This window comes from Oncorhynchus gorbuscha, linkage group LG11 (assembly GCF_021184085.1).
Source record: "Oncorhynchus gorbuscha isolate QuinsamMale2020 ecotype Even-year linkage group LG11, OgorEven_v1.0, whole genome shotgun sequence".
Lineage (NCBI taxonomy): Eukaryota > Metazoa > Chordata > Actinopteri > Salmoniformes > Salmonidae > Oncorhynchus > Oncorhynchus gorbuscha.
In genome coordinates, this window is record NC_060183.1 from 33,111,874 (window position 1) to 33,130,426 (window position 18,553).

The window sequence follows — 18,553 nt, forward strand, 5'->3', positions numbered from 1 at the left end:
TTATTGAAAAGATATTTGAAAAACACCTTGAGGATTGATTATAAACAATGTTTGCTATGTTTCTGTCGATATTATGGAGCTAATTTGGAATATTTTTCAAAGTTTTCGTGACTGCAATTTCAGGGCGATTTCTCAGCCAAACGTGAAGAACAAACTGAACTTTTTCGCCTACAAAAATAATATTTTTGGAAACAAGGAACATTGGCTATCTAACTGGGAGTCTCGTGAGTGAAAACATCCGAAGCTCATCAAAGGTAAACAATTTAATTTGATTGCTTTTCTGATTTCCGTGACCAAGTTACCTGCTGCTAGCTGGACAAAATGCTCTGCTAGGCTATCGATAAACTTACACAAATGCTTGTCTAGCTTTGGCTGTAAAGCATATTTTGAAAATCTGAGATGACAGGGTGATTAGCAAAAGGCTAAGCTGTGTCTCAATATATTTCACTTGTCATTATCATGAATAGAAATATTTTCTAGGAATATTTATGTCCGTTGCGTTATGCTAATTAGTGTCAGTCAATGATTACGCTCCCTCATGCGGGATGGGTAACTAGAGGATAACACTCCACAGTTCGCTCCCTCATGCGGGATGGGTAACTAGAGGATAACACTCCACAGTTCGCTCCCTCATGCGGGATGGGTAACTAGAGGATAACACTCCACAGTTCACTCCCGCATCTCTCCCACCACAGAGGTCACCTGCCCATTAGACAGCCGTAGACAATGCATACACTTGGCTTCACCTCTCTGTCTTTCCAAACCAAAGAAGAAGGAGCTGGAAGCATCCATCTCATTGAGCATGGAGAACCTAGCTCTTACAAGTGCTCCCTTTGCTTTAACCTGGAAAAAACTACCCAGGTCCCTACGTAGTTCAGATAAAATTATTCTGGAGGCCTTCATTGCCTTCCCCCACCATCTCTACCGCCATCTCACTAATACAATGATCTAGATCCCCCAATAGTATCCTACCCTCTGAGAATGAGAGAGCTGTGTACTGTTGACAGAAAATTTGGACTTTTCCCACATCCCACCATTGACTCAGACTCATACTCCTCTCTTCGCTGCCCCCACCGTTACCAAATTGTCTGGAAATCTTAAATTTTTACAGACAAAACTGGTACAAACAGGACTGCCACCCCTGCATTAAAATGTGTCCCATGGCTAGACACATTTGCCCCTTTCCACCAGAGCCCCCAATCAACTTATTCAACACATCACTATGTGTCTCCTGCAGAAACAACATCAGTACTTTTTTGGTTTTACATATTCACCCAACACACTCTTTCCCGCATCCCTGGCACCATTTATATTAAGCGAGCCTACCCGAAGAGTCTCCAAAAGAGGTGGGAGAAAAGCCAGCAAAGAAAGAGACCAATAGCAAAGCTCCCAAAAGCCCCAGTGTCAGAAAGAAACTATACATCTAAACAGTGTCTGAAGGTAGACCCTTACGCACTGTTGTGACCCATTTCCTCAACCTAAACCGTTTCCTGGGTGCGAGGTAAGAGGTAAGATAATAAGCCTAAAGATTAAATTGTACCCCTTGGTCTCATTCAGGAACCTTGTCAGTTCTCTCAACATGTACTTTGACCCCTCTGCTTGACTGGCTGTCAGCTCTGGACCCATTGAAGAGGAGTTTGAAAAAAATAACTGTATCCTCTTCCTCAGACTCACTTTCCTCCTCATCTCCATCTCCCATCCTGACCACCTGCCCTTCCTCTCTGGTCAGGGCCTTCCCGCCAGCACCAGGCAAAGGTTCCATGGTGCCTTTGACCACATCCTTTTTCCTTTTCCGCTTGACACCCTCCTCCTCCCCCCTAGTCACTTACACTTCCCCACTATACTCTCCTCATCAACTAGCATAACCTGACTAGACCCAGCCTAATCTACACCACCCTCCATAGCATGACTACACCCAGCCTCATTTACACCACCATCTCTTGCATGACTAGGCCCAGCCTCATTAACACCACCATCCCTGGCATGACTAGGCTCAGCCTCTGCTGTCTGCATCTCATTACCCCCTGCATGTTGATTTGCCCCACAAGGTGCCCTCACCTTGTCTTCATTCCTTTATGATAGCACGCAAAGCTCTTATACCCAAATTCCTCACACTCAAAACATCGTAGACTATCTGTGCTGGCAAACCCTGCGTAGAGCCCCTTCCTATGCATCACTTTAATGAGCTGTTGCTCATTGTTATTCAGAAGTATAAACACTTGCCATTTTGCACTTTTTATATTATGTATTCTGCTTAAAATCAACCTAAAATTGAGCACATTTGACTTTTATTGCTTTATGTCAAAAAACATTGCAAAATGTATTGCAGAATTTCAGAAAAGCTGCCGCAAAATCAAGCATTTTGGGCCGCAGAAATCCCAAAATGTAGTAATCCCAAAATGGAAGGACTGTTCATTACAATATTTAGTTGACATATATGGTTTTGTGAATGATTTGTCCCAAATACAATGCTTTTAGTTTATGAAATAGTTAGGACAAACTTATTCCTTGCCGCCCATTCTGAAAGCCAGTCTCATGTCATTAGTAAAGACTGAGAAAAGTAAGGGGCCTAGACAGCTACCCTAGGGAATTCCTGAATCTACCTGGATTTTGTTGGAGATGCTTCCATTAAATAACACCCTCTATGTTCTGTTAGACAGGTAACTCTTTATCCACAATATAGCAGTTGGTGTACAGCCATAACTGTCATGTTTTGTCTTATATTGTCTTGTCATTTTGCTTTCCCTTCTGTTCGTTTTCCCCCTGCTGGTCTTTTTAGGTTCGTTCCCTTTTTTCTCTCTCCCTCCCTCTCTCTCTTCTCTCTATCGTTCCGTTCCTGCTCCCAGCTGTTCCTATTCCCCTAATCAATCATCTAATCTTTTCACACCTGTTCCGTATCTTGCCCTCTGATTAGAGTCCCTATTTCTCCCCTTGTCTTCCGTTTCTGTCCTGTCGGATCCTTGTATATTGTTCGCCGTGCTGTGTCTTGTTTCCCTCAGATGCTGCGTGTGAGCAGGTGTCTGAGTCTGCTACGGTCGGTGCCTTCCCGAGGCAACCTACAGTTTATGGTCGAGTCTCCAGTCTGTCCTCGTCACTACGAGTGGAATTAGTTTTTTATGTTTTGTTTTCTGCTCCGATTTGTCTAGGAGTATTGCCTTTTTCCTTTACTGGAATAAAGACTCTGTTTTCGCCAAGTCGCTTTTGGGTCCTCATTCACCTGCATAACAGAAGGATCCGACCAAGAATGGACCCAGCGACTATGGATTCTCTCTACTCTACTCTCGAGTTCCAGGGAGCGATGCTCGGCAGACACGAGCAGGAATTGTCTGCTGCTCGGCATGCCGTTGAGACCCTGGCCGCTCAGGTCTCCGACCTCTCAGGACAGTATCAGAGTCTTCGTCTCGTGCCACCAGCTACTTCCGGGTCTTCCGAGCCTCCGGAACCTAGGGTTAATAACCCACCATGTTATTCTGGGCAGCCCACTGAGTGCCGCTCCTTTCTCACCCAGTGTGATATAGTGTTCTCTCTCCAACCCAACACATACTCAAGAGAGAGAGCTCGGATTGCCTACGTCATATCACTCCTTACTGGTCGGGCTCGGCAGTGGGGCACAGCTATCTGGGAGGCAAGCGCTGAGTGTACTAACAATTATCTGAACTTTAAAGAGGAGATGATAAGGGTTTTTGATCGTTCAGTTTTTGGGAAAGAAGCTTCCTGGTCCCTGTCTTCCCTATGTCAAGGTAATCGATCCATAACGGATTACTCTATAGAGTTTCGCACTCTTGCTGCCTCCAGTAACTGGAACGAGCAGGCGTTGCTCGCTCGTTTTCTGGAGGGACTCCACGCTAAGGTTAAGGATGAGATTCTCTCTCGGGAGGTTCCATCCAGCGTGGATTCTTTGATTGAACTCGCTATTCGCATTGAACGACGGGTAGATCTTCGTCACCGAGCTCATAGAAGAGAGCTCGCGTTAACTGTGTCTCCCCTCTCTCCGACACTACCATCTTTCCCCACTGACTCAGGTGTTGAGCCCATGCAGCTGGGGGTATTCGCATTTCGACTAAGGAGAGGGAACGGAGAATCACCAACCGCCTCTGTCTCTATTGCGGTTCCGCTGGTCATTTTGTCATTTCATGTCCAGTTAAAGGCCAGAGCTCATCAGTAAGCGGAGGGCGACTGATAAGCGCTACTAGACGGTCCTCTCCGTCAAGTACCTGTACTACCTTACCGGTCCATCTACGCTGGACCGGATCGGCAGCTTCCTGCAGTGCATTAATAGACTCTGGGGCGGAGGGCTGTTTTATGGACGAAGCCTGGGCTCGGGAACATGACATTCCTCTCAGACAGTTAGGGGAGCCCACGGTCATGTTCGCCTTGGATGGTAGTCCTCTCCCCAGTATATTATGTGAAACACTACCTTTAACTCTCACTGTATCTGGTAACCATAGTGAGACCATTTCTTTTTTGATTTTTTGTTCACCTTTTACACCTGTTGTTTTGGGTCATCCCTGGCTAGTGTGTCATAATCCTTCTTTTGATTGGTCTAGTAATTCTATCCTTTCCTGGAACGTTTCTTGTCATGTGAAGTGTTTAATGTCTGCTATTCCTCCTGTTTGTTCTGTCCCCTCTTCTCAGGAGGAACCTGGTGATTTGATAGGAGTGCCGGAGGAATATCATGATCTGCGTTCGGTCTTCAGTCGGTCCAGAGCCAACTCCCTTCCTCCTCACCGGTCGTATGATTGTTGTTCTGATCTCCTCAAGAAGCGTTTTGCATCCGCTCCTATCCTTGTTGCACCTGACGTCACTAAACAGTTTATTGTTGAGGTTGACGCGTCGGGGTGGGCGTGGGAGCCATTCTGTCCCAGCGCTCCGATACTGACGATGGGGTCCACCCTTGTGCGTATTTTTCTCATCGCCTGTCACCGTCGGAACGTAACTATGATGTGGCTAACCGCGAACTGCTCGCCATCCGTTTAGCCCTAGGCAAATGGCGACAGTGGTTGGAGGGGGCGACCGTTCCTTTTGTCGTTTGGACTGACCAAAAGAACCTTGAGTACATCCGTTCTGCCAAACGACTGAATGCGCGTCATGCTCGTTGGGCGTTGTTTTTCGCTCGTTTCGAGTTCGTTATTTCTTATTGCCCGGGTACTAAGAACACCAAGCCTCATGCTTTATCCCGTCTCTTTAGTTCTTCTGTGGCTTCTACCGATCCCGAGGGGATCCTTCCTGTTGGGCGTGTTGTCGGGTTGACAGTCTGGGGAATTAAAAGACAGGTTAAGCAAGCACTCACGCACACTGCGTCGCCGCGCGCTTGTCCTAGTAACCTTCTTTTCGTTCCTGTTTCTACTCGTCTGGCTGTTCTTCAGTGGGCTCACTCTGCCAAGTTAGCTGGCCATCCCGGCGTTCGAGGTACTCTTGCTTCTATTCGCCAGCGGTTTTGGTGGCCTACTCAGGAGCGTGACACGCGCCGTTTCGTGGCTGCGTGTTCGGACTGCGCGCAGAATAAGTCTGGTAATTTTTTTTCTGCTCCTGGTCTTGCTGGGTCTCAGTCTGTTCCCTGCCATCGCATCTCTCCTGTTCTTGTTCCTGCCCTTGCTGTGTCTCAGTCTGTCCCTAGTTGTTACTCTCCTGGCCTGTTTGGTCCTGTTTGCTCTAAAGCTTTCAGTTCTCTACCCGTGTCTCATTTTTTTTTAGAGTAGTACCCTAGTTTCCCTTTTTATCGTTTTTCGTTACGGTCCTGAGGAGAGGAGTTGGGTTCTTTCTCGGGACGTGCTGGACCGTTTGTGATCTATGATTTCCTCCGTTGCCGCCAGTGTTCCTCCTCGAGAGCGCCAGGAGGCGCTCGGTGAGTGGGGGGGTACTGTCATGTTTTGTCTTATATTGTCTTGTCATTTTGCTTTCCCTTCTGTTCGTTTTCCCCCTGCTGGTCTTTTTAGGTTCGTTCCCTTTCTTCTCTCTCCCTCCCTCTCTCTCTTCTCTCTATCGTTCCGTTCCTGCTCCCAGCTGTTCCTATTCCCCTAATCAATCATCTAATCTTTTCACACCTGTTCCGTATCTTGCCCTCTGATTAGAGTCCCTATTTCTCCCCTTGTCTTCCGTTTCTGTCCTGTCGGATCCTTGTATATTGTTCGCCGTGCTGTGTCTTGTTTCCCTCAGATGCTGCGTGTGAGCAGGTGTCTGAGTCTGCTACGGTCGGTGCCTTCCCGAGGCAACCTACAGTTTATGGTCGAGTCTCCAGTCTGTCCTCGTCACTACGAGTGGAATTAGTTTTTTATGTTTTGTTTTCTGCTCCGATTTGTCTAGGAGTATTGCCTTTTTCCTTTACTGGAATAAAGACTCTGTTTTCGCCAAGTCGCTTTTGGGTCCTCATTCACCTGCATAACAATAACACATTTGGTTTTTCAGTAGTAGACTATGATCGATAATGTCAAAAGCCGCACTGAACAAAACAGCCCGACAATCTTTTTATCATCAATTTCTCTCAGCCGTCATTTGTGTAAGTGCTGTGCTTGTTGAATGTCCTTCGTGCTTAAAGTCTGTTACTGTAAAATGGCATTGTATATGGTCAAACACCATTTTTTTTCAAAACATTTACGAAGGGTTGGTAACAGGCTGACTGGTCGGCTATTTGAGCCAGTAAATGTGGCTTTACTATCCTTAGATAGGGGAATAACTTTTTCTTTCCTCCAGGCCTGAGGGCACACACATTCTAGTAGGCTTAAATTGAAGATGTGGCAATATCATCTGCTATTATTGTCAGTCATTTTCCATCCAGGAAGTCAGACCCAGGTGGCTTGTCAGTGTTGATAGACAACAATATACAATCTCTTATACACTAGATTAGGCCCAGTCTTTGGAACTTTGGTTTTCCTAGATATGGCTACTATATTGTGATCACTACATCCGATGGATTTGAATACTGCTTTCAAGCTAATTTCTGCAGCATTAGTAAAGATGTGATCAAAACACGTTGATGATTTAATTCCTGTGTTGTTTGTAACTACCTTGGTTGGTTGAATGATAACCTGAACCAGGTTGCAGGCACTAGTTACAGTTTGAAGCTTTCTCTGGAGTGAGTAGCCAGAGAATCACGCAGAAAATATAACTCTATTGATTCACACACACTATCAACCATATCAACCATTTCACACATGTTATCCAGATAACACCAACAGGCTCCTGAAGAGCTTCTATTCCCATGCCATAAGACAGCTAAGTAGCTAACGAAGTAGCTAACAAAATGGCTACACAGACTATCTGAGTCTACCTTTGTATTTTATTCTTATTTCTGCACGGTCTCTATGCACACTCACAGGGCCCTATACACTTCGCACACTGATACTTCAACACTCACTACATCATTTGCTCATACGCACGTACATTTGTACTGACTCTACACACACCCACTCACATACAACCATCATATACACTGCTACTACTCTACACATATCCTGATGCCAAGTCACCTTACCCCTATACATATCTACCTCTATCACTCCAGTATCCCTGCACATTGTAAATATGGTTCTGGAACTGACCGTGTATATAATATGCTTACTTACATAATTGTGTTATGTAATAATTTTTATATTGTGTGTTTTTGTTCTACCTTGTTATTTGTAGTATTATATTGTTATTGATTACTGCAAAGTTGGGTTTAGAGATTGCAAGAAAGGCATTTAACTGTACTTGTGCATGTGACATTAAAAACTTGAAACCTGAAACTTGAAACATGGGTGTCTTTGTCACCTGTCTCCTTTGCTGTAGTCCAGGGTACAGCATGTCCTGAGTGGTTCGTAGTCATACTCTCCCCAGCCAATGAGGGGCATGGCTGACCAGAAGGCGGTGAACAGCCAGATGAAAATAGCCAGAGTGATGGCACTGCTCCACTGTAGCTTTGTCCCTGATGAAAAGCACAACCATAGAAATACAATAATTATGATAGAATCTATTACAATAATCTATAGAAGCTATGGAAGTGGAACAATTAGACTAGATTCTATTTCCAATTGAAATGGAGAGGGAGAGTAAAAGTGTGTGCTATAATTTTAGAAACACACACAGTTACTCTCCATCATTCCAATGGAAAAAATGAAATATCCCATCAGTCATATGATTTTCCAGGACTAGACATATGTACAGTGCATTCGGAAAGTATTCATACTTTACAGCCTTACTCTAAAACGGATTAAAAATACACTACCGTTAAATTTAGTTGGGTAACTTAGAAATGTCCTTGTTTTTGAAAGAAAAGCACATTTTTTGTCCATTAAAATAACATCAAATTAATTAGATTGTAAATGACTATATTGTAGCTGTAAACGGCAGATTTTTTCATGGAATATCTACATAGGCGTACAGAGGCCCTGTCACGACATCTGCCGAAATCGGTGCCTCTCCTTGTTCGGGCGGTGTTCGGTGGTCGACGTCACAGTTCTTCTAGCCATCATTGATCCATTTTTCATTTTCCATTTGTTTTGTATTGTCTTCCTACACACCTGGTTTCAATCCAATTCATTACCTGTTGTGTATTTAACCCTCTGTTTCCCCTCATGTCTTTGTCAAAGATTGTTTTTATGTCAGTGTTGTATATGTATTTGTATAGGTGTGCGATGGGTGATGAGCAGAAGACAGCATTTAGCACCACCTCAGGTCATTATGAGTACCTTGTCATGTCATATGGGTTGATGAATGCTCCATCAGTCTTCCAATCATTTGTAGATGAGATTTTCAGACACCTGCATGGGCAGGGTGTAGTGGTGTATATCGATGATATCCTGATATACTCCGCTACACACGCTGAGCATGTGTCCCTGGTGCGCAAAATGTTTGGTTGCCTGTTGGAGCATGATCTATGTGTCAAGGCTGAGAAATGCTTGTTCTTCCAACAATCCATCTCCTTCCTAGGGCATAAGATTTCCACATCAGGGGTGGAAATGGAGAGCGACCACATTGCTCCAACCACGGTAAAGGAGGTGCAGCGTTTTTTAGGGTTTGCCAATTACTACCGGATGTTTATCTGGGGTTTTGGTCAGGTTGCTGCTCCAATTACCTCACTGCTAAAAGGGGGGTCGGTGCGCTTGCAGTGGTCGGCTGAGGCGAACAGGGCTTTTAGGCACCTGAAGACTCTGTTTACCTCGGTTCCTGTGTTGGCTCATCCGGATCCCACTTTGCCAATCATAGTGGAGGTGGACGCATCTGAAGCTGGGATAGGAGCAGTGCTCTCTCAGCGTTCGGGTACGCTACTGAAGCTCCGTCCCGGTGCTTTTTTAAAAGAAGAAGCTCAGCCCGGCGGAGCGAAACTATGATGTAGGGGACCAGGAGCTGTTAGCTGTCGTAAAAACCTTGAAGGCGTGGAGACATTGGCTTGAGGGGGCTAAACCCCCCTTTTCTCATCTGGACTGACCATCGCAATCTGGAGTACATCCGGGAGGCAAGGAGACTAAATCCTCGTCAGGCAAGGTGGGCCATGCTTTTCACTCGTTTTGTGTTTACTCTTTTTTACAGACCAGGCTCCCAGAACGTTAAGGCAGATGCATTGTCCCGGCTATATGACACAGAGGAGCGGTCCATGGATCCCACTCTTATATTCCCAGCTTAGTGTTTGGTGGAGCCAGTAGTGTGGGAGCTGGACGCGGACATTGAGCGGGCATCACGTACAGAGCACTCTCCCCCTCAGTGTCCAGCTGGGCGTCTGTACGTTCCGTCTGCTGTCCGCGACTGATTGATCTATTGGGCCTACACGTCACCCTCCTCTGGTCATCCTGGGATAGGTCGGACGATGCGCTGTCTTGATGGGAGGTACTGGTGGCCCACTTTAGCTAAGGACTTGAGGATTTATATTTTCTCCTGCTCGTTGTGCGCCCAGTGCAAGGCTCCTAGACACCTGCCCAGAGGTAAGCTACAACCTTTACCCGTTCCACAACGTGGTCGCACCTGTCGGTGGATTTTTTTTACTGATCTTCCACCTTCACAGGGTAACACCACGATCCTGGTCGTTGTGGATTGGTTTTCTAAGTCCTGTCATCTCCTCCCTTTGCCCGGTCTCCCTACGGCCTTACAAACTGCAGAAGACGTGTTTACACACAACTTCCGGCACTATGGGGTGCCTGAGGATATAGAGTCTGATCGGGGTCCCCAGTTCACATCAAGGGTCTGGAAGGCGTTCATGGAACGTCTGGGGGTCTCGGTTTTCACCCCTAGAGAAATGGGCAGGTGGAGAGTTAACCAGGATGTGGGTAGGTTTCTGCGGTCTCATTGCCAGGACCGGACGGAGTAGTGGGCGAAGCTCGTGTCCTGGGCAGAGATGGCCCAGAACTCGCTACGCCACTCCTCCACTAACCTTTCTCCCTTTCAATGTGTATTAGGGTATCAGCCGGTTCTGGCTCCTTGGCATCAGAGTCAGGCCGAGTCGCCTGCGGTGGACAATTGGTTCCGGCACGCGGAGGAAACCTGGGAGGCTGCCCACGTCCAACTTTATTGCGCCATAATGCGGTAGAAAGTTGGTACAGACCGTCACCGCAGTGAGTCCCCAGTGGTCGCACCAGGGTACAGGTTCTGGCTCTCGACCCGAAACCTGCCCCTTAGCCTGCCCTGCCGGAAGCTGGGTCCACAGATTGAGGGGCCGTTTAACGTCCTGAGGAGAGTGAACGAGGTATGTTATAGGTTACAACTGCCCACTAATTACCGTATTAACCCCTCGTTCCATGTGTCTCTCTTCAGGCCGGTGGTGGCTGGCCCGCTCCAGGAGGCTGAAGTGCGTGATGTTCCTCTGCCTCCTCTAGACATCGAGGGCGACCCGGCGTACTCCTTTCGATTCATACTGGATTCGAGACGTCCAGCGAGGGGCCTTCAGTCCCTCATGGACTGGGAGGGCTACGGGCTTGAAGAGAGATGCTGGGTTCCGGCGGAGGATGTGTTAGATCCTTCCATGTTACAAGAATTCCACCGTCTCCATTCGGAAATGGCCTCCTCGCCCTCCGGGTCGTCCCCGAGGCTGGTGTCGACGTGCTGCTGGAGCCGCGCATCAGGGGGGGGGCTACTGTCACGACTTCTACCGAAGTCGTTGCCTCTCCTTGTTTGGGCGGTGTTCGGAGGTTGACGTCACCGGTCTTCTCGCCATCATTGATCCATTTTCATTTTCCATTGGTTTAGTCTTGTCTTCCTACACACCTGGTTTCAATCTCATTCATTACCTGTTGTGTATTTAACCCTCTGTTTCCCCTCATGTCTTTGTCAGAAATTGTTTTTATGTCAGTGTTGTATATGTATTTGTATAGGTGCGCGATGGGTCCTCATAACCATTTTTGTTATTTATGTACATTTAGTGTTTGGAGTATGTTTAGTGGACTGCTATTAACCTCTCTAGGGTATGTGGGATGCTAGTGTCCCATCTGGCCAACATCCAGTGAGACTGCAGCGTGCCAAATTCAATTACAGAAATGCACATTATAAAAATTCAGAAAACAAAATATATTTTACATAGGTTTAAATATTAACTTCTTGTTAAACCAACCACAGTGTCATATTTATAAAATGGTTTTCGGCGAAAGCATACCTAGCCCAGAACATAGCCCAATTGACAAATTATTACAAACAGTAACCAGCCAAGCAGAAGCGTTACAAAACTCAGAAAAAGAGATAAAATTAATCCCTTACCTTTGATGATCTTCATATGGTGGCAATCAGAAGAAAGTCATTTACTCAATAAATGTTCCTTTTGTTTGAAGAAGTCTCTTTATATCCAAAAACCTCAAACTCAGTCAAAACAATCAGACAAAAAATCCAAATTGTATCCGTAAAGTTCATAGAAACATGTCAAACGATGTTTATATTCAATCCTCAGGTTGTTTTTTTAGCCTAAATGATCTATCATATTTCAACTGGACAATAACGTCGTCAATATAAAAGGTAAACAAGAAATGCACATGCGCCTGAAAAACTCTGCGTCACGTTAGGTTCCGCTCGTTTAGACTGGTCTTACTCCCTCATTTATAAGAATACAAGCCTGAAACGATTTATAAAGACTGTTGACATCTAGTGGAAGGCATAGGAACTGCAAAGGGAGTCCTAAGTCAATGGATACTGTAATGGTATTTTTTTTAAACTACTTCCTGAATGGATCTTTCTTAGGTTTTCGTTAAATCAGTTCTGTTATACTCACAGACACTATGTTAACAGTTTTGGAAACTTTAGATTGTTTTCTATCCACATCTACCAGTTATATTCATATCACATCTTTTGGGCCCGAGTAGCAGGCCATTTAATTTGGGCAAAATTCTGAATGCTGCCCCCTACCCTAGAGAGGTTAAAGAGTCTCCATTACACTCCTTTTGACTCTCCTGCGCCTGACTTCCCTTCCACCTATACACACGACTCTGACAGGCCCATTATCAGCAACCCTCTCTCCTGCGTTTCTATTCTGGTTAGAGCCAGTTTGCGTTGTTCTGTGAAGGGAGTAGTACACAGCGTTGTACGAGATCTTCAGTTTCTTGGCAATTCCTCGCATGGAATAGCCTTCATTTCTAAGAACAAGACTAGACTGACGAGTTTCAGAAGAATGTTCTTTGTTTCTGGCCATTTTGAACCTGTAATCAAACCCACAAATGCTGACTCTCCAGATACTAAACTAGTCTAAAGAAGGCCTGTTTATTGCTTCTTTAATCAGAACAACAGTTTTCAGCTGTGCAAAAATATTTGAAAAGGGATTTCTAATGATCAATTACCCTTTTAAAGTATAAACTTGGATTAGCTAACAAAACGTGCCATTGGAACACAGGAGCGATGGTTGCTGATAATGGGCCTCTGTACGCCTACGTTGATATTCCATTAAAAAAAATCTGCCGTTTCCAGCTACAATAGTCATTTACAACATTAACAATGTCTACACAGAATTTCTGATCAATTTTATCTTATTTTAATGGACATGAAATGTGCTTTTCTTTCAGAAACAAGGAAATGTCTAAGTGACCCCAAACCTTTCAACGGTAGTGTGTGTGTATGTATATATAGTGCATTCAAAACTATGAAATAACACATATGGAATCATGTAGTAACCAAAAAAGTGTAAAACAAATCTAAATATATTCTATATGTGAGATTCTTCAAATTGCCACGCTTTGCCTTAATGACAGCTTTGGCATTCTCTCAACCAACTTCACCTGGAATGCATTTCCAATGGTCTTGAAGGAGTTCCCATAATATGCTGAGCACTTGTTGGCTGTTTTTGCTTCACTCTGCGGTCTGCCTCATCCCAAACTAAAATAGCCCTTACACAGCCTGGAGGTGTGTTAGAACATTGTCCTGTTGAAAATCAAATGATAGTCCCACTAAGCCCAAAACAGATGGGATGGCGTATTGCTGCAGAGTGCTGTGGTTAAGGGTGAATTCTAAATAAATCACTGACAGTGTCACCAGCAAAGCACCCCCACACCGTAATACCTCCTCCTCCATGCTTTACGGTGGGAAATACATCCGTTCACCCACATCGCGTCTCACAAAGACAGGGCGGTTGGAAACAAAGATTTGGACTCCAGACCAAAGGACAGATTTCCACCGGTCTAATGTCCATTGCTCATGTTTCTTGGCCCAAGCAAGTCTCTGCTTGCTATTGGTGTCCTTTGGTAGTGGTTTCTTTGCAGCAATTCAATCATGAACACCTGATTCACACAGTTTCCTCTGAACAATTGATGTTGAGACATGTCTGTTACTTGAACTCTGTAAATCATTTATTTGGGCTGCAATTTCTGAGACTGGTAACTCTAATGAACTCGAATGAACTCTAATGAACTTAACAAATTAGCCAAAATTAGCCCTTTTTTAATTTTAATTTTTTACAATTCCTGACATTTAATCCAAGTAAAAATTCCCTGTCTTAGGTCAGTTAGGATCACCACTTTATTTTAAGAATGTGAAATGTCAGAATAAGAGTAGAGGGATTTATTTCAGCTTTTATGTCTTTCATCACATTGCAAGCAGGTCAGAAATTTACATACACTCTATTAGTATTTGGTAGATTCAGTAAATCTGAATCTCTACATTTAAAATTTTAGGTCAACAAAATATTCAAAAGCAATAGCAGTGGTTTTTTACAGTGGATAATAGCTCAGAATCATTTATGTTCAATTTCTTCGAATAACCAGGTTTCTATCCAACCATTTCATGGAGATTAATCACCTGACGCATTTTTTAAAAAAAAATCACGACAGGCCAAATACTTTACATTGTTTAACTTTGGTCAAACATTTCGGTTAGCCATCCACAAGCTTCCCACAATAAGTTGGGTGAATTTTGGCCCATTCCTCCTGACAGTGCTGGTGTAACTGAGTCAGGTGTGTATGCCTCCTTGCTTGCACACGCTTTTCCAGTTCTGCCTACACATTTTCTATGGGATTGAGGTCAGGGCTTTTTGAAAGCCACTCCACTACCTTGACTTTGTTGACCTTATTAAGCCATTTTGCCACAACTTTGGAAGTATGCTTGGGGTATTTGTACATTTGGAAGACCCATTTGCTACCAAGCTTTTAACTTCCTGACTGATATCTTGAGATGTTGCTTCAATATATCAACAGAATTGTCCTCCCTCATGATGCCATCTATTTTGTGAAGTGCACCAGTCCCGCCTGCAGCAAAGCAACCCCAAAACATGATGCGGCACCGCCGTGCTTCACGGTCGGGATCGGGTTCTTCAGCTAGCAAGCCTCCCACTTTTTCCTCCAAACATAACAGTGGTCAAAATGGCGAAACAGTCTTTTGATTTTCCCATGATGTCAAGAAAAGAGGCACTGAGTTTAAAGGTAGGCCTTGAAAAAAAGCCAAAGCTTCTAAAGCCATGACATCATTTTCTGGAATTTTCCAAGCTGTTTAAAGGCACAGTCAATTTAATGTGTGTAAACTTCTGACCCACTGGAATTGTGATACAGTGAATTATAAGTGAAATAATCTGTCCGTAAACAATTGTTGTACAAATTATGCACAAAGTAGATGTCCTTACCAACTTGTCAAAACTATAGTTTGTTGACAAGAAGTTTGTGGAGTGGTTGAAAAACGAGTTTTAATGACTCCAACCTAAGTTTATGTAAACTTCCAACTTCAACTGTATATATCAAAAACATTCCACAGGGATGCTGGCCCATGTTGACTCCAATGCTTCCTACAGTTGTGTCAAGTTGGCTGATGTCCTTTGGGTGGTGGATCATTATTGATACACACAGGAATCTGTTGAGCGTGAAAACCCCAGCAGCATTGCAGTTCTTGATACAAACTGGTGCACCTGGCACCTATTACCATACCCCGTTTGAATCCACTTAAATATTTTGTCTTGCCCATTCACCCTCTGAATGGCACACACACACAATCCATGTTTCAATATTCTTAATGCTTAAAAATAATTCTTTATCCCGTCTCATTCCCTTCATCTACACTAATTGAAGTGGATTTAACAAGTGACATTAATAAGGGATCACAGCTTTCACCTGGATTCACCTGGTCAGTCTATGTCATGGAAAGAGCAGATGTCCTTAATGTTTTGTACACTCAATGTATAGTTTGACAAGGTCATAACACAATAGAAAGTGTGTCAGTGTGGGCATAGCCTGCAGATTATGTCTTTGTGAGAGGTCATTAAAACCATATAGATGAGTGACCTCATAACAGACCAATAGACTCTTAGGCCAGATGGCCTTTTAGGATGCTGTGAGGCTCCAAGAACAGCTGCACACAAAGATTAGTCCTGTTTAGTATGTGTTTGTTTGTGCATTTGTTGTTGGGGGTAGGTGTGTGTGTGTGTGTGTGTGTGTGTGTGTGTGTGTGTGTGTGTGTGTGTGTGTGTGTGTGTGTGTGTGTGTGTGTGTGTGTGTGTGTGTGTGTGTGTGTGTGTGTGTGTGTGTGTGTGTGTGTGTGTGTGTGTGTGTGTGTGTGTGTGTGTGTGTGTGTGTGTGTGTGTGTGTCTATGGAGATGTATGAGACCTAAGAAACCTATGAGACTCAGGCCACTTACTTGTGCAGTACTGGTGGTATCTGTCCCATGCAATGGCAGCAATGAAGTGGATGCTGGCGAGAGCTGTCACAAATCCCTGGAAGCCATGAGTCTGGCAGCCATCAGAGCCATAGGGCCAGTACCTGGAGAAGGGCATACAGTAGTAAAGAGGCGGAAAGACAATACATTAGGCCTTACTTAACATTATGGTGTTATTTTTATTGTGTTCAACAATTAATTGATAGACTGGTAGAGCACAATGTAACAGAAAACTGTAATTTATTGATCATTTTTAATGTTATCAACAGTAAAAATAAACTTTAAAACATTTTACTGCAGCATACTGTAAATGATGGTGCATTGTGGGAAAATTGGCATATTTCAAATGGTACTGTAGTTCCACCCCACAGAATGCAGTACCGTACCGCATTGTTTCGTTTGAGCACTAAAAACCTTTATGACCATTAGGAGATGCATGGTATGTTTGTTTCTGGTCCATTAACATATTTTGAGGTGTTACCTTGTAAGAAGCTATATTTGTTGCACCCATGAGTGAGAATGCTGTACCAATTGAACTCATATGTAGTTATAGTGTTCTTTCAATTTAAAATGTGTAGTCAACAGATTGAAATGGCAGAAAGTCTCAAAGCTTAAAGTGTTGACCATTATGTCATGTCCTTTTGGTCTGTTCTACCCTGTAGTCTCTGTCGGTTTGGAAGTCTTTGAGAAAGCCTCTAGAAGTGCAAGTGATTTAAAAGGCAAAATATGAAATAATATACTGTAATATACTAGCAGCAACCTGCTTGCACTAATCACTTGTTATTACAGTGAAATACAAACTCTTCCCCTTAATGAATTTCCTTCATTTGTCCATTAATTAATGAATTCATTCATTCCGATTACGGTAGCAGTTACATTTTTATAGTATAATATAGGCAAGTGTACAGTCAATTTGTGGTAGTGTACTGTGTGTCATTGCACAGTACTTGCTGTGATACTGTATTTATATTACAGTAGGTGTACAGCAATATGAAATACAGAATTTTACTCACCACCAAGATGCCTGTACGATACTGTCAAATTAATGGCAAACACTTTACAGTGCATAGAACTAGACTGCAGGGAAGGCCAGTGTCTTTTTATGATATTTTGCATTGGCCATGGTCATCTATTAATACACATTTGAAGTGAATCTGGTGCCTGTTTTAATCCTAAACCACCTAGACGCCAACCCAGAGCATCATCGTTCATCCCCCCCGATTAAAGAGTTCTAAATCCTCCGCCTTTATGCATCACAGCACAGTCCCCAGAAGGTCTGTTATGACTCTACCTCGTTGGTGTACTACTCTAAAACTATGCAGAGATATTGATTAGCCAATTGATTGGAATATGTCAGAGAGAGAAACATATTCTCTATGGTATTGAGAACCCCAGTATATAATATTCCATATTCAATTCATGGTATTTTGCAGTGGCAAAACGTTGCAACAATGAGTCAGTGTGAGTAAAAACTGAATAAGGCGATGGAGAGGATTAGTATGCTATGTCACTCACCTCAGAAAACTGGAGAAAGCAGCAATGGTTGCGTTCGTAGAGATGCCCATATCGGCCAATGCCAAACTCAAGACTAGGAAATTGCTGGGGGTTCTCAGTTCTCTTATTTTGAGGAAAGCAGCGACTGTCACAGCATTCAGGAAGAATCCCAGAAGACCTTTAAGGGACACAACACAGAATAGGTTATAAACACAGTGGCAGTGTGCATAGCAGAGCGCATATTCCATGATGAGAAGTAAAAATGAAAAGTTTTCTTTTGAAAGGCTGTTTAAACAATAATAATGTGTTATTCCAGACTATTGAATGTAAAATTATATCATGCAATTGTCTGGACAAAATCAGCATTTCATTCATATTGCATCAGGTCATATAACTGCGCTGCTACCACTCCTTGTTAAAGAGTGCGTAAACAGGCCACCAACCCTGAACACGGAGCATCAGGTCTAACATTGCATATAGAAGCATAGCTACCACATTTATGGATGAATTCCATCACTCACCCTCCACTAGCAGACAAGATCCCAAAGAGAATACATCAAAGTCTGAGAAACCATCCGGTAAAGGGTAGGAAGACACCATCTTCAGTGCGATTTTTCACACCAGTAAAGCCCAAATCACAGATCTACTTACTCTTCACTGTCCGCTTGCTTTACAATGTGCCTCTAACCCTAACTGATCCCACTTTTAAAGGGGCATTTCACGTGAAAAAGCATGCATGCAATTATGTAAAGCTCTCTCACTCTCTTGCCCAAATCCGCACAAGAATGTATTAATGAACATAACAACACAACCCACTGTCCCCTAATACGTATTTACACACCGCTACTCTAAAGCTCTCTATTAGTTACACAACAAGCCTTTCTGTCTGTGTGAGACCACCGTCTGGAAAAGGATGACCTTAATGTCAAATGCACATGTTTGATGTAGTCTATACAACTCTGTTGAAAGGTTGTTCTGTTACTAGTTACCTGTCCAAAATAACGTAATTTTTGGATTAGCCAAACATAGTCGGATTACATTCAG

The 18,553-nt window shown here is 43.7% G+C and overlaps 1 protein-coding gene across 1 annotated transcript in view; it reads right to left on the minus strand.

The window, feature by feature from the left end:
- LOC124047759 (RPE-retinal G protein-coupled receptor-like) overlaps positions 1-18,197 on the minus strand; it is a 45,226-nt gene extending 27,029 nt beyond the window's left edge. Inside the window, exons 1-4 of the mRNA XM_046368069.1 lie at positions 18,031-18,197; positions 17,531-17,687; positions 15,998-16,119; positions 7,750-7,903 (exon numbers count right to left, since the gene is read on the minus strand). Of these exons, the coding sequence (XP_046224025.1) occupies positions 7,750-7,903; positions 15,998-16,119; positions 17,531-17,687; positions 18,031-18,109 (512 nt within the window). The 5' untranslated portion in view covers positions 18,110-18,197. The remainder of the gene's footprint in view (positions 1-7,749; positions 7,904-15,997; positions 16,120-17,530; positions 17,688-18,030) is intronic.
- Between the last annotated feature and the right edge of the window lie 356 nt (positions 18,198-18,553).